This window comes from Leopardus geoffroyi, chromosome D2 (genome assembly GCF_018350155.1).
Source record: "Leopardus geoffroyi isolate Oge1 chromosome D2, O.geoffroyi_Oge1_pat1.0, whole genome shotgun sequence".
Taxonomy (NCBI): Eukaryota; Metazoa; Chordata; class Mammalia; order Carnivora; family Felidae; genus Leopardus; species Leopardus geoffroyi.
Genome location: NC_059334.1, coordinates 14,288,612 through 14,304,125, shown reverse-complemented (window position 1 = coordinate 14,304,125; position 15,514 = coordinate 14,288,612). Strand labels below are relative to the sequence as shown.

Genomic DNA, 15,514 nt, shown 5'->3' with positions numbered 1-15,514 from the left:
TTAAGGGAAGGGGGTGGGCAGAGGGCAACTCCAACTTGTTGAGCAACATCCCCAAAATAGGAATGAAAACTGGGCGCCTTATACCTACTTACAAAGTGGGCAGCATTGTTCATCACCCTTTTGTGGCTCTGAAAAGTTTCACAGCCCGGGGAGGCGGGGCGCCTGGGTGGCTCAGTGGGTTAAGTGTCTGAGTCTTGACTTCTGCTCAGGTCGTGATCTCACAGTCATGAGCTTGAGCCCCCTGTTGGGAAGCTTCCCCAGAGAGAATCAGCTTAAGATTCTCTCTCTCTCCTTTCTTTCTGTCCCTCCCCCATTCTCTCTCTCTTTCTCTCTCTCTCTAAAAAAACAGCAAACAAACACACAAAAAAACTTTTAAGGGCCAAGAGAAGGGAAGGGGAGAAGATGAGGACTTGCTCAAAGTGCTTAAAAGCATAGGTGGTGAGATTGGTGGAAAAACACATTGGTGACTAGGTCAGAGAGGGACTCCAGGGACTAGAGCTCTAAATATAAAGAAGCTTTAGGAATACAATAGCTTAGTCAATTTCTGCTTTTGTTTTCCTTCTTATGTGTGTATGTAATATGATTTTTAAAAATTCATACATAAATATGCCTAAATAAGTTTACTAAATTTAAGATTAGAACCCTAGTTAAGAAAAAGGAATTGCATTACGGTTTAATTGGGAATGCTTTTTCTTTTCTTAGTGGAACATAAAATAACGGTGCAAATTATTTATAATGAATGCATCTTTGATTTGGTGAAACATGGTATTCTCTTCAAAGGACTTCTCTTCCTTGAAGTCCAAGGTCAAGTGACCTCTCAAATACAACATTAATAACTTACACTTACCTTTTTCTTTGTCCTGTAATACTTCTCTATAATACTACCTATAAAATTTCTTTTTTATGTTTGTTGTTCGTTGTCTCCCTGTTAGAATGCACATTCCACGAGGGCAGGAGTGCTCATCTGTATCGTTCCCTGATGTCTCGCAAGCCCCTAGACCAGCGCCTGGCACACACAGAACAAGCAGACGAGTGAAATCCTTTTGTGTGTCGGGCACTGTTCTGAGTGCTTTGCCGGGATAATTTCATTTAACATTTACAAGAAACCTAAGGTAAGTATGACTACCATTCACATTCTCTGTTGAGGAAACCAACGTAGGCAAAGTTCCAGCAACCTGCCGAAGGTCACATAGCTTGTCTCTGGGGGAGGCAGGATTCAAGCCATCTTGGCTCCAGAATCTACACTTTGCTGCCTCTACTACAGCCTATATTTCCCTTCTGGATCGCTTTGGGAGAACTCCTATGTGAGCTCCCACTGTCCTGGGCACAGGCGTGCCTCTACCATAGCTCTCACTCCCGTGTGTTAGAGGACGACGTGCCCCCCGTCCCCCCCCACTAGACTGAGCTTCTCGAGGGCTGAGACCTGTCCTCGTTCATCTTTTCCCCCCACAGCCTGGCACTGTGCCTGGCACTGAGCAGGTGCCTAATGTCTATGAAATAAACTGGCTGCGTGAGTACAGAGCAGGAAGCGTAACAGAGGATTCATAGGTCCCTGACTGGCAGACAAAAGACTTGTGGAACCAATGAAAAGGGAAAAACTGTTCTGGAGAGAAGACACCGTGGGTCCAGTTTTGAGCTTACTGGACTAATGGAAGGACATACAAGTGGGGATGTCCGGGAGGGACTTGGAAAGAGAAAAGTGGCACAGAGGTTCCCTTAGGACGAAACTGTAGGCTCAACAGGTCTTTCTGATAAGAGTGAATCAGCTCGCCAAGGAAAACGGAGCAAAGAAAATGCAAGCACAGGAAAAAATGAAGAAGGAAGAAGGCCAGCACCTTGGAGAGCAGATCTGTAGTTCACAGGAGGAGAGAGACCAGGGGCCGGCGCAGAGATCGCCGGGAAATTCACAAGGATCTCTGCAGCAACACTCAAGTCAAGGGAGGCTTTCTCCTGTTTGTGTGCCTGCGTAGGTGTCCGTGACACTGGTTGGTACAACAGTGCAGATTATAAATAAAAGTCTGTGGGCAGCAACAGAGAAACAACACATACGCTTTCCGTGCTCCGGGGTCTGTCTGGCCCTGCCCAGCCGTGCTTTGGGGATCGACTTAGCTCAGACTAGAGATACACCCACACGAAGTTTCCTCTGGATGGCAACAGCCAGCACAGCTCTCTTCCACCTGTTCACGCGGACCTCTCTTCACCCCCTCTCTCCTCCATACACGAGCGGAGACGACACTCCCTTGGTGGCAGGACAACACATGTGAAATCATCTTTTGGCAGCCCCGTTCTCTTCCTTGCCCACAGCCTTCCAGATTTTATAAGGCGAGTCTGGCTTTTGCAGTTCTTACCCTGTGTCATTTTTGGCTTGTCTTGTCAGCCTCTCAAAATGTCTCTTTCCTAGTTGTTTTGTGCTCTGTTGGATAAATCGGGCTTTCTCCGTTGGTGAACCACGGACCTCCTTGGAGGTAAGGGTGGGGACCATTACTTTAGTTCACTGAACCTCTTTAGTAATACTTTCCTGACTGGGGGCGCCTGGGGGAGGGTGGTGCTCAGTCACTTCAGTGTCTGACTCTTGATATCGGCTCAGGTCACGAACTCACGGTTGTGGGATCGAGCCCTGCGTCAGACTCTGTGTTGACAGCTCAGAACCTGGAGCCTGCTTCAGATTCTGTGTCTCCCTCTTTCTCTACACCTTGCCTGATCACACTCTGTCTCTATCTCTCAAAACTAAATAAACATTTTTAAAAATTAAGAAATAAAAACTGAAAATTGTGGCATATATCATTCATACAGAAGAGTGAATAAAACATGCTTGTACCATTTATTTAAAGAATAATTAGAAAGCAAGCACCCAAGTCCAGAAATAAAACTTTGTTGGCCCCTCAGAAGGCCCCTGTTCACCTCTTCCTTTTGTTAATAGTTTTACTACTCGTCTATGTGTCCCAAACATAGCTCAGTTTTGCCAGTTTTTGAACCTGAGGTAAGTGGAAATACACGGTATCTATTCTTTGGTTGACTTGCTTCTCAATATGAGATACATCCTGTTATTGTAAGTGGACTATAAATGCTCCTCTCATTGCTGCATCACGTTTCATAGTATGACTATACCATGCTTTATCCATTCTATTGTTGATGTAAGTTTAGGTTGTATATGGTCTCTAGCTAGAACAGACATGTGCGTGTAGAAGTCAGTCTGTAGAAGTGCTGAGCCATAGTGAATGTGTATCTTGAACTTCACTAGATGATGCCACACTGTTGTCCAAAGTGATTTATATAACCATCGATTTATATACCCATCTATAACCATTTATATAACCGTCTGTGTATGAGGATCCTTCTTGCTTCATTCTTCTTAAACTGGTTACTGTCAGATTCTCTAATTAATCACTCTTTGGTCTGGTTGGTGTCTAACAGCATTGCATTGTGATTTGAAAGTTCAAGTCCGTGGTTACTAACAAGGATATGGGTATTTTATTTTATCGGTCATGTGCATTTCCTCTTGCGTTCTGTGCTTATGTAAGCTTTGGCCTATTTTAAAAACTACATTGTCCCTTTCTTATTGATTTCTAAGTGTTCTTTATATATGCTGGGCACCAATTCTTTGTTTTACAAACTTCTCCCACACTGTGGTTTTGTCTGTTCCACTTGCTTTATGGTATTGTTTGGTAAACAAAAATTCTTCATTTTAATACAAATTTATTGATCTTTTCTTTTATGGCTAAAAATACTTCTTGACCCCCAAGTCATAAAAACATTCTTCCATACAGGCCTATGCATTTTATCTGAAATTCTTGGAGCTGGATGTGTTTTGGAATACAGACTTTTTGGACATTGGAAAGGTACTGTGGAAAATACAATATATATTATTTATGTAACACTCTCAGCAGGTACTGGGAGAGCACCTCTAGTCAATAACCAATATTCAAACATTACTATTTCTGCGGCAAAACATGTAATCACCTAAGTACATAAAGAGCCTATATAGGACTATAAAGAGCCTCACGTCACTAAGTCACATTTTCACCTAATGAGTTCCAAATACTTTGGTGTTTCAGAAGTGGGGGATTTTGTAATTAGCACAAAAGTTATGGTAGCCTCAAACAGGAAGAATGTAATTATTTCAGAGTTTAGAGGAACTTACTGGTGGAGCTGTGGACCTGGAATTTGTGTGTGAAAATTTTTTACTACTGATTCAAATTATGGTTTAGGCAGATTCATATTTTCCACTCTTGAGTCAGCCAGCTGTGTTTTGCTTGAATTTGTGCATTTATCTAAATTTTATTTGCATTAAATTGTTTATAAGATGTCCTAACTTTTTGGATGTCTATAGTTTTCATTACTGATACCGGTTAACATACCTTCTTTTATTGTTCAATACTCTCAGATATTTGTCAATTTTATTAGTCTTTTATTGTGTGAATACTACCATCATGGGCAATTTCAAACCACTAACTTGATGTTAGTGACCATGGAGTTGGGGAGAGGTGTGCACAATTTGCTCTCCTGGGTCAGTACCAACTGTCTCTAGCACACTACTTTTGTTTCCCATTTCATTTATTCCTGCTCTTAAAATTATTTGTCCTTTAATTTTTTGTCCTTTTACTTTCTTTAAATTTTCTCTCCTTTTTCTAACTTCTTGAAAAGGGGTGTTTCGCTAAAAACCTTTTAGCCTTTTTCCTAATATACTTAAGGCTACAAATTTTCCTCTAAGTTCTGTTTCAGCCTCACTCCACAGGCATTGCTGTTGTATTTTATTGTTCAGCTCAAAATATTTTCTAAGTACCATTGTGACTATTTAACTAGGTTTTATATGGACTTGTTACAGTTCTTTTTTTTTTTTTATTTAAAAAAATTTTTTTTTTCAACGTTTATTTATTTTTGGGACAGAGAGAGACAGAGCATGAACAGGGGAGGGGCAGAGAGAGAGGGAGACACAGAATTGGAAACAGGCTCCAGGCTCTGAGCCATCAGCCCAGAGCCCGACGCGGGGCTCGAACTCACGGACCGCGAGATCGTGACCTGGCTGAAGTCGGACGCTCAACCGACTGCGCCACCCAGGCGCCCCGACTTGTTACAGTTCTTTAAAAAATGTTTTTTTCATTAATTTATTTTTGAGGGAGAGAGAGACAGAGTGCAAGTAGGGGAGGGGCAGAGAGAGAGGGAGACACAGAATCCGATACAGGCTCCAGGCTCTGAGCTGTCAGCATAGAGTCGGATGCAGGGCTGGAACTCACAAACCGTGAGATCATGACCTGAGCCGAAGTCGGATGCTTAACCGACTGAGCCACCCAGGTGCCCCTGGACTTGTTATAGCTCTTTATTGATTTCTAGCCTAATTGTGTCATGGTCAAGAAACACTTACCAAATGATTTCAATCTTTAAAATTTGGTGAGAGTTGCTTTACAGCTAAGTATGTGGTTGATTTGGGAATCATGCCATGTTTACTTTGGAAAAAATGTACATTCTGATTTTGGTTGTGTTCAGTGTATATTCATTAAGTCAAGTTTATTAATCATGTTATTCAAATTTTCTATATCCTTATTGACTTTTCTTTTACTTGTCTTAAAAATCACTGAGAAAGGCTTATTAAAATAACCTAATAGGACTATATATTTTTTCTTTGTAATTCAGTCAAGTTTCACTTTTATATATTTATTAAGTACAAATAGCCTTAAATTTTTTAAAAATTTAAATGTATTTTTTTCAACTCACACGTCATCCAAGACCCGTTCTTTTTTTCTTTTCATCCTTTTTATATTTCATCAGTCATACTTAGAAGATATTATCTTTATATAAACTATCTTTGATAGACATAGTGTAAAAGAAATGAGTGGCTGCGGTAAAGATAAAGCATTCCACTATCATCTGAGTCCATTAACTATTACAGAAATACTTCCCCTATTGTAGAACATATGTTTGGTAGTACTTAGCTTCACATAGCTGCCCTGAAAATCTGCATATATTTAATTTGGAAAATATCAAACACCTGCATCGAATGCAGAACTGTACATTGCTTATGAGTTTTATAAGCACTTCAGAACAGGATTAGATGATGCAGGTGGAATATGTTAAGAGAACCAGACAGCAGATGACTGCCTGATCTTTATCCATAAACGTGCTTTTAAAGATTCTGCTCAGAGATATTAACTTGTTTATTAGAAAAAGGACACTTTTGAAATATCTGGAGCAGCTCTTTCCATTCTGTTTTAAGATACCTTGGCGTTTGGGGAGTAAAAAGCCACAAGACTAAATCAATATTACAGATACTGATTTTCTTCATTCTCCTGACCAATTTGTGCTACCTTTCCACAAATTTTATATCCAAGTCCACAGATCCTATCTGTAAACTATAATCAGGCTCACATTTTAACTATCACATCTCAGCCGAACGGCACTTTGCTTTCACATTCTCTTTCACTAGATGTCTCCCAATACCAACTAAAAAGACATTTTCTTTGCACAGAAGCAAGCCTCAAGGGTTCAAGGCAAGCTGGTGATGTTGAGAAATGTACCAAGATGAAATCTCAACCAGGGGGCTAGGAGTTCAAAGCCTAGGGTTCGCAGCTTGATGCACTTTTTTGCCAAGTCTTCTGGGTCGTGTCCCTTTCCCTCTCTACCCATCTCTCTTCCCCTCTTTCCTCTCCCCCACCTCCCCTCCCCATCTTTCTCTCTCTCTCCCTCTATCATCTCCATCTCTGTCTCTCTACAAATCTCTCTCTAGGAAGCGATGAGTCAGGCTTTTCATCTAGGAAGCGATGAGTCAGGCTTTTCATCTGTAACACTTTGTCTAGCTCTTATCCCTCAGGGGCAAATTTCCACCCCAAACTGCCTTCTCCCACAGGGCTGACGAGTCAAGCCTTCCAGGCGGCGCTGGAGGAAATATACATAGCCATTGATATTTACGAAAGGAGCACAGTTCCTCACAACTTTTCAAAGCTGTGGGGGGGAGAGACTTTACACACCAATAAGGTTCAGGTCCCTCTAAGCGGTGACAGAGTCACACCCAGCCTCCACCTCCACACCCCCAGGCACCGCCTCCCACAACACCGGAGATCCGGAAGGAAGTAGCTGCAATACGAGAGAGCGGAGCCGGAAGTCCCGCCTTCCTCGAACCGTGAACGGGATCCCGTAAGGGTCATTCCAAGCTGGAGGGCGGATTCACCGCGTGAGTTGCTTTCTCACGGTGGGGTTGTCTAACGCCGCTCGAGCCCCAGCGGGCGAGGCGACCCTCCGGCGCCAGGACTCGGCACCGCGCCTTCTTCCCCCAGTGTGTTGGGCTCCATGACCCCTGCCTCCCCCCACACCCCCGTCGGTGCCGAAGGGAACCTGGTTCTGGGCGGGTGAGAGGTCAGCGCGCGGTTGGGTCCGGGCGGGCGAGCGAGCGTGGAACGAGGACGCGGCGGTCACCGACTCCGCGCTCCTCGGGCTCCTCTTCTGCAGGCCTGGGTAGCACTCCTGGCCCTTGCGGGGTGATTTCGCCCCCGTGCACTTGTTTGTGCAGAAGTTTGGTTCCATCGGCAACCTTGTAAACTAGGCACTGCTACCCCGTTTCACAGATGGGCGGCAGGTCCTAGAGGATAAATGAGCTCCCCTAAGTGACAGCCCCGTGCCAGAGCCGTACTTCTAACTCGGGCTTCCCGAGACCAGGCTGGCACCCAGCAGTGGATGCGGTTCCATAGAGTAGGAGCTAAGCTTCAAAAGCAGGTGTTCTCATGGGATCGTTAATTTAGAACAGATTGATGTCAGTTGCATCATTTTTTTTTTTTTTAATTTTTTTTTTTTTTCAACGTTTATTTATTTTTGAGACAGAGAGAGACAGAGCATGAACGGGGGAGGGGCAGAGAGAGAGGGAGACACAGAATCGGAAACAGGCTCCAGGCTCTGAGCCATCAGCCCAGAGCCTGATGCGGGGCTCGAACTCACGGACCGTGAGATCGTGACCTGGCTGAAGTCGGCCGCTTAACCGACTGCGCCACCCAGGCGCCCCAGTTGCATCATTAAAAAGAGGAAGTGGGAGGGAACTGCGGCGTTGTCTGTGAATTGACCAGTTCCTCGTTAATGTCACATGTTGTTTCGGCCGACAGCTGGAGCCCACTGGGAATGGCGGCCCCTTCTATGAAAGAAAGGCAGGCTTGCTGGGGAGCCCGGGATGAGTACTGGAAGTGTTTAGATGAGAACACAGAGGACGCTTCTCAGTGCAAGAAGTTAAGAAGCTCTTTTGAATCGAGTTGTCCCCAACAGTGGGTAAGGCACACTCGGATGCGTTTCCCTCCGCTGTTAAAATGCATAGAGCTTACAGGGTGAGTGGTCGATGACGAAATGAAGCCTTGTCCGAGGCGTGTCACATCTAGTTTCTGTGAGCAGCAGAGAGACCTCTGGTAATCCAGGCGTGTTTTGTGCACTTACATCAGGGAGGCATTTGGGAGATGTTACCTGACACTTTAAAGATCACTGAAAACAAACATACAGACAGTAACCAAAAATTGTGACCCACTACATGGGTAGGTTTCTCCAGGATCTTAAGAGTCTTGAATCTTGGGCAAGGGTCGGCAAATTCATGGGCCTAGAGCTACTGTCGGAAATAAAGCATTCCCTGTCACCCACCCCAAATCATAGGGCCATAAACCCAAAATGCTCTGAGAATGGTTTAGAAAATAGAAGAGGATGCCCTTATGATGGCTTCTGCCACCCTCTGCCCCAGATGCCTCCCGGACAGGCCTTTCCCTGCTCTGTACTGCCTGCCCTTCTGGGAGTGGGTGGAGAGGGGAACTAACATTGAGCTCAGCAAATGGTCCTAAGCGGTGGACACTCCTGTATCTGCATCCTTTCAGATGGACGGTTTGCTCTTTGTCCGGAGGAGGCATCTGAAGCTTGGGGTATTGAAATAACTTACTCTATTGGTCCGTCAGTGGCAGAACTGCAGTTCGAAGTCAGGCCCCGCTGGCCCATGGCAGATTTGAACCTGAATTTGTCTGTGCTTTTTCACTCCCATCGTGCTGCTGCAGAGTGTGCTAGGTAGCGTGCGAACAGATCATCCTAGAGATGAGACGTGCCTTTAGGGTCTTTGCCACATTTTTAGAAGAGCGGGAGGTGTGCGGGAGACCAGGTGGAGGGGCGGGGGTGGGGGGGTCCTACCGGAGGGCTGGGCAGGGAGTGAGGCAGTCCGAGAACCTGCTTTAGATGAGCTCCTGGTCAGATCAGCATCATGCCATGTACCTCATGGGATTCCCATGGAGAGTCGATGTCTAACTTGACACAGAAACAGAAACCTGATAAATGTGGGGCTTTGTGATGATTGTATCATGATTTAGGCAAAAAAAATGTTGTGCCTCCCTGGTTTGCCCACTAGCCGGATGCACTGTGAACTGCCTGGTTTAACCAGCAGGTGGAGTTTGGGCTGATCAAACCCGACTCCTGGAAGGCCCTGATCCTTTACTGACTGTGCTGCCCACTTCCCACCGGGCCCTCCGCCCCGTGGTCACAAGGGGTTGCTGAGAACAGGGCAGGACTAGCCCTCCCCCCACCCAGGCGGGCCTCAGCTGGGGTGTTGGTTCCGTTCTCGCCCCACCCCCGCATTTTCTCAGGAGAATTTTGTCACTAGACCCGTCTTTTGACAAGTGTTGCCCTGATTTTCCACTCAGATTACGTCTTAATCATGTGGACGTTTGCTGAACAGCCATGTCCCAGACCTCACCTCCGATTTGCCGAATGTCTGGAAATAGAACCCGAGCTTTTCAAACTGGCTGTGGTTCTACAGGTGATTCTGACAGTAACCACCCTTGGGAATCACCGTCTTAGCCCCTGGCAGAGTCGCACTTCAGTCCTATTTTTATCCTTTCTCCATGGAAACCCACTGCTTTCTCTTCAACCCAGGGTTTGGCAGACCCTCTCCCTCCCCTGCCTTCAGGGCACCTTCTGTTCTCTGCATCAGAAGGGTTTTGTTTTGGTTTTTGGTTTTTGTTTGTTTTTACTGCCAGCCAGTTGCTTCTTCATTCTGTGTCCCTTCCATTCTGACACTGGCTGAATGTTGCAGCCCGAGGGCCAGCCCTCTCCCCAGGTTCCTGTGTCCCTGTAGCGCCTCTTATTTACTGAGGAAGGGCTCTGAGCATCTCAGATGTGTTCCTCCTAGCAGCTGCCACCTAGTTTTGCAGACAGGGACCCCGGGCACATTGAAAGGAAATCACCTGTAAGCGCGGAGCCTGGATTTGAGCCCAGGAGTCTGAGTCCAGACCCCACGCTTTCCCCTTCTCCACACGCTGCCGCTTGTGCTTGCCCCGCGCCACCGCGATGCCTGAAAGCAGCCTGCACGAGCCTCCTGCTGTTCTTGAACCTCAGTCCTAAGTTTCCAGTCCGTTCAAACGCAAGAGCCCCTTCTCCCTGGGCGCCTTTAGGGTTCACTGCCCTAGTTCCCCCTGCGTGTGCAGCAGCCACGCCTTTTGGAACGCCTGCCTAGGCGTGTTAAGGGCTGTGCCCGCTCTCCCGGGGCAGGCTGGTCTTAGTTGGTGCCCGATCTGCAGCTCCAGCTCCGGAGGCACCTGTCGAGCGGTCTAGTTAGATGTTCACAAGCACCAACCTTGCCCTCTGCGTACACAGGACTGAACTCCTCCCCATCCTGTACCCAGCAGGCCTCTCCTCCCATGCCCCTCACCTCGGTGATGGCCACCTGCATCGACACAGGCCCGGAGAGCAGGGCATCAGCCTTCACTGCGGGGCGTACTGAAGGAGCATCCTCAGGAGGGCAGCGGGACAACACAACGGCCCTGCTGTTTAAGGAACAGCAAGGAGGGAGCAGCGGAAGTCAGGGTCGGAGAGGCGACCGGAGGCCAGGGGCCGTGGCATTTAATCTGAGTGCTGCGAGAAGCCATTGGAAAGCTTGGAGTTTGGCTGTGAGGCGGCATGAGGAAAGGAGAGGGAGCCAGTGACAAGGTGGCGGGTGGGTTATTGGCGTCTGGGTCTCACAGAGAAAGGGAAGAGCTGGTGGTTGGAGAGCAGGATACTCAGAATTGGGACTGCGGACAAGCTGGATTTATTGGCAAGGCCGAGGCCTACACTTTGATCCTGGGAGGAAGGTTGGGGGACAAGGTCACGGATGAGGTCAAGGAGCCAGGAGGCCTGGGCCACGGGAGGACTGACCCCGCAGATGCTGGAGCCCCCTGAGCATTAGGACGGGAGCGTTGGTGGAGAGAACGAGTGTAGCCTGCAAAGCCAACCCCAATGCAGGAGGGCGGTGGGTAGTGCAGCAAAACAGTGAAATTGACTTCTGCAGCCTTTGACCATCGTGGCCACTTTCCTGGTTAAAACGGTCTGATTCTGCAGTGCGGTGCTCTTTCTCAGCTACCTCCCGCCTCACCGGAGCGCTCTGCGCAGGTATCAGCTGTTGCAGCCTTACCCCAGTAGCCAGAGTCTAGAAACGGAAAGATGTTTTCCGGAGCGGTGTGTGAGAAGGCAGGGGGGTACATGGGCAGGGAGGGGTCAGAAATGCAAGTATCGTTTGAGTCCATCCTGGGTGAGACATTTTTTTTTATGAGCTTTATTTTTCATTCGGTCTCGTGAGTACTTGTGTGTCTGTTTTACACGGTAGGACCTAAGGCTTAGAAAGGTGAAGTGACTTGTCCAAGATCAGCTGAGGTCCGGTAGGAAAAGGACCTTTGTTACCTAAGAAGCGTGGCCAACAGCTGAAATGCTAGGTGTCACCACAACGAATTACTCTTCGCTCTTGCTTTGTGGCTTTTAATGGTGCTCGTCAGCCTAACTTGTGTAACAGGCTGTGTAAAGTCTCCTGTCGGTTCAGCAGAGGAAGGAGCAGGGATGAGATCCATCATTCCGGCATCATCCGAGAGACCCGATCCCATTATCAATTTCAGATACTGTCTTTTTCGTATAAACCTTTGATACGTTGTGGAAATTCCAGAGCGTTGCCATTCGCACTGCTGTCCCGTATCTCATGTAGCGGCTTAGAGGATGCTAGCATTTCGCGTACACGGTCCTTCTCGGTAACTGCTCGTTGGCTTACTAGCTTGGAGAGAGAGAGCGCGTGCGCCATGTCGAGGATCCTGGACTGTGAACCGAGGAGGGGAAGGCCTGGGAAGAGAGCGGTTCGGGCAGAGGGTGGAGCACACAGAGGCCTGGAAGTACAGTGCGCAAGAAAGAAACACATCTAGGAGCTGGAGGGGCTCTGTGGGGCCGGCATTTCAGGGAGGACAGAGACCAAGCCACGAATGGCCTTGTCTGTCTTGCTGAGGAGTTTGGATGTGGACCTTAGAGTGCAGGGATACCCGGAAAGACCTTCCAGCAAGGGATGGGACCAGCTGTGGGCTGGGGAGAGACCATGCCTGGCAGCAGCACGACAGACGGATCAAGGAGGGTCAGGAACCCAGTTCGGGAGCTGTTGGGACAATCCGAGCTAGAAGGGAGGGCCTGTGCTGTAGCGACGAGGAGGGGGCAGGATCGAAGTGTGGGGGTGCGTACGGGCACATCCACCGAAGTGTTAGAGGACAGACGCGTTTGAAGCGGCGGCTGGGACCGAGGTGTTAGTAGGACATCTACGTGGAATTGTCGGTTAAGTGGTTGGCGATGTGACAGATGTTACAAAGATCTGTTAACTTGCCACAGATGTCCAGACCCTGTCCACTTCTTCCTGTGGGATCTTTAATAAAGAACACCCGTCCCAGCCACCAGGGATGAATCTGTAGTCTGACAGATGTATTAACACATAACCGGGGAGGGAGGCCACATATCAGAGGAACTGTGGGCACCTCACCAACCGGAGGAAAGGAGTCCTCCCTCCCCAGGCATAGGGGCAGGATGGGATACAGGCAATTGAAATGAAACAGGGCTGCATCTAAACAGGTTATTGTCAGCCCCGGACTGAGAAGGGGACCGAGGGGCCTGTTTTCTTAAAGATGAACATCGTGTTCAGAAATCCCTTGAGATCCTGCCCCTGGGTTGGAAATGAAGGCTGCTGCTTTGTGTTAGATTGCTTTAGATCCTCCAGGCAAAGGTAAGAGGTTTCACTTTTATTGATAGAACCACTAAGAGCAAATTTCTGATAGTCTCTGGTTGCAGAGGACAAGGTTTCTTGGTGAGGCAGAAAGCAGTAGTCCCTTAGCGGGGTCTGTCAGGACGTTCTGTGGCTGCGGTGTCCTGGGGAGAAATGGTCTGTGTCTCTCATTCCAGCTGGAGATAGGTTTACATTCTCAGTCTGATTTTCACTTAGGATTTAATTCTTAAATTATTTAGTGGATTCTAAGGAGGGCTTTTATCAAAAGAACTAGTGTTGTTTATTCTGCCAGTGAAGACGTGTAGTATTCTGCCTTTGCCTGGTCTGCAGAGCAGCTCAGATATAGACACGGAGAGTTTTGTGGTTGACCTTGATTTTCTGCTGGAATTTTACTGTTTCAGGATATGGGGCTTTAAGATACTTCAAACTCCCTAGGCAAGAGGAGGATGTAAATAAGAGGACGTCTTTGAGTGGATGGTAAAATTTCAATAAATTAGTTTATAAGTAAAATTTATAAGTATAATTTTTAACTATGTGTTTCTGGATGAGATCACCTTGCTAAAAATATGGTTGGTGAACTACAAAATTTATTGAAACTACAGTTGATAAGAAAAACTTGTACAATGTCTTTAAATCATGAGTGTTATGACCTATGAACTCTCAGCCTGCATGGCAAGATTCATACATCCAGGCACAGGGGCATTTTTCGAGAAGGTTCGTGGGTTCTTTGAAGTCTCAACAGGATCTATAACTCAAAAGGGGTCAGGGCTCACTGGTTTACATCCTCTTTGGAGACTCATATATCATATGCACGGATTCAAAATGATTCTAGAATGCAAATCACTTATACCACTTACTCAACTAAATCTGCACTTTTGTTTAAACTGCAAAACTTTCCCTTACTTCACTTTTTTTCCCCAACAGATAAAATATTTTGATAAAAGAAGAGACTACTTAAAGTTCAAAGAAAAATTTGAAGCAGGACAATTCCAGCCTTCAAAACCAACTGTGAAGTCCTAGGCTATTCCTGAACTTGTCCGAAGGGTTGAAACGATTCTCTCTGCACCTGCAGCAATGCTCCGCTGACCGTGGCAGTGATGGGACTCACCATCAGTACTTGTTCCACACGCAAATGGTCAAGTAACAGATTCCATCATTCACACTATGAAGAGTCGAAATGGTATGAAGTATGCTTAGTTTTAATGTAGTCAGAAATCTATATTTTAAGAAAAATTAAAGCCTATTATAAAAACCCACGTACTCTTTTTTTTTGTTTGTTTTGGTTGGAGTGTCAGTAGTAGGCAAATATGACAGATACAAATACAGGCAGACCTTGGAGATGGCACACGTTCGGTTCCAGACCACTCGATAAGGCAAAGAGCACAACTAAGCAAATCAGATGAATGATTGCTCAGGGTACATAAAAGTTACGTTTACACTATACTGAAGTCTTAAGTGTACAAGAGCACTATGTCTGAAAAAACAACGCACGTACTTTAAAAAAGATGATAACCATCATTTGAGCTTTCAGTGCGCTGTACTTTTTTTTTTCCCTGCTGGTGGAGGGGCTGGTCTTAATGTGGACGGCTGATCAGGGTGGTGGCATTCTCTTAAAAGTAATGAAGTTTGCCCCGGGTTGACTCTTCCTTTTACAAGTGATTTCCCGTAATATCTTAATGCCGTTTGATAGCATCTTACACACGGTACCGCTTCTTCCACATTGGGTGTCCATCCTCTCAAACCCTGCTGCTGCTTTATCAACTAAGTTTCTGTGATATTCTATTGCTGTTTGTTAGCATTTCAAGAAACTTGACAGCATCTTCACCACGGGTGGATTCCGCCTCACGAAACCACTTTGCTCGTCCATAAGAAGCACCTGCTTCTTCTATCAAGTTTTAACATGAGATTGCAGCTGTTCGTTCAGTCCCGTCTTTGGGCTCCGCTTCTGATTTCCGTTCTCTCGCTGTTTTCCACATCTGCAGCAACGCCCTCCCCTGAAGTCCTGAACCTCTCACAGTCATCCGGGAGGGCTGGAGTCAACTTCTTCTAAACTCCGTTAATGATGTTCACCTCTTCCCATGAGTCATGAATATTCTTCATGGCATCTAGAGTGGTGAGTCCTCTTCCAGGTGTGCTTTGCCCAAATCTGTCAGAGGGGTTCACCATTTCCGGCAGCTCTGGTGTATTTCTTAATAAGATTTGGGAGCTGAAATTTTGTGATCCACGGGCTGCAGAATGGATGCTGTGTTAGCAGGCATGAAAACCACAATCTGGGTGCATCTCCAGAGCTCATAGGTGACCCGGTGTATTACCAATTAGTAATATTGTGAAAGGAAACTTTTTGAGTAGGTTTAAAACCTGCAGTAAAACTATGTTGTAGACAGATGTGTTGTCATCCAGGCTCTTCCATTTATACAGCACAGGCCTTTATTGTATTATTATTACTTTTTACTTTATTTGATTTTAGAGAGTGGGGGAGAGGGAGAGAGAGAATCCCAAGCAGGCTCCATGCTC

General features: G+C 46.5%; 1 protein-coding gene and 1 long non-coding RNA gene across 6 annotated transcripts; one reads left to right on the top strand and one right to left on the bottom strand.

Annotated features, from left to right (window-relative positions):
• Positions 1-7,038: 7,038 nt before the first annotated feature.
• Positions 7,039-14,256, top strand: LOC123576455 (cytochrome c oxidase assembly factor 6 homolog). Of its 3 annotated transcripts, none has more exons than XM_045437332.1 (3): positions 7,039-7,165; positions 8,085-8,244; positions 13,925-14,256. In XM_045437332.1, exons 2-3 carry the CDS (start codon positions 8,101-8,103, stop codon positions 14,018-14,020), a joined length of 240 nt encoding a protein of 79 aa, XP_045293288.1. In that variant the 5' UTR covers positions 7,039-7,165; positions 8,085-8,100; the 3' UTR covers positions 14,021-14,256. The 3 variants fall into 3 exon arrangements, with proteins under 3 accessions (XP_045293288.1, XP_045293286.1, XP_045293287.1); XM_045437330.1 differs by lacking the exon at positions 7,039-7,165 and adding an exon at positions 7,172-7,340; XM_045437331.1 differs by lacking the exon at positions 7,039-7,165 and adding an exon at positions 7,172-7,340 and having other exon boundaries at positions 8,085-8,300; positions 13,925-14,028.
• Positions 8,238-13,257, bottom strand: LOC123576456. Of its 3 annotated transcripts, none has more exons than XR_006701410.1 (4): positions 10,649-13,257; positions 9,136-9,245; positions 8,894-9,036; positions 8,238-8,451 (listed from the first exon to the last, which is right to left on the bottom strand). It is a non-coding gene; the product is annotated as an uncharacterized LOC123576456 (long non-coding RNA). The 3 variants fall into 3 exon arrangements; XR_006701409.1 differs by lacking the exon at positions 10,649-13,257 and adding an exon at positions 10,185-10,302; XR_006701408.1 differs by lacking the exon at positions 10,649-13,257 and having other exon boundaries at positions 9,136-9,445.
• Positions 14,257-15,514: the final 1,258 nt, after the last annotated feature.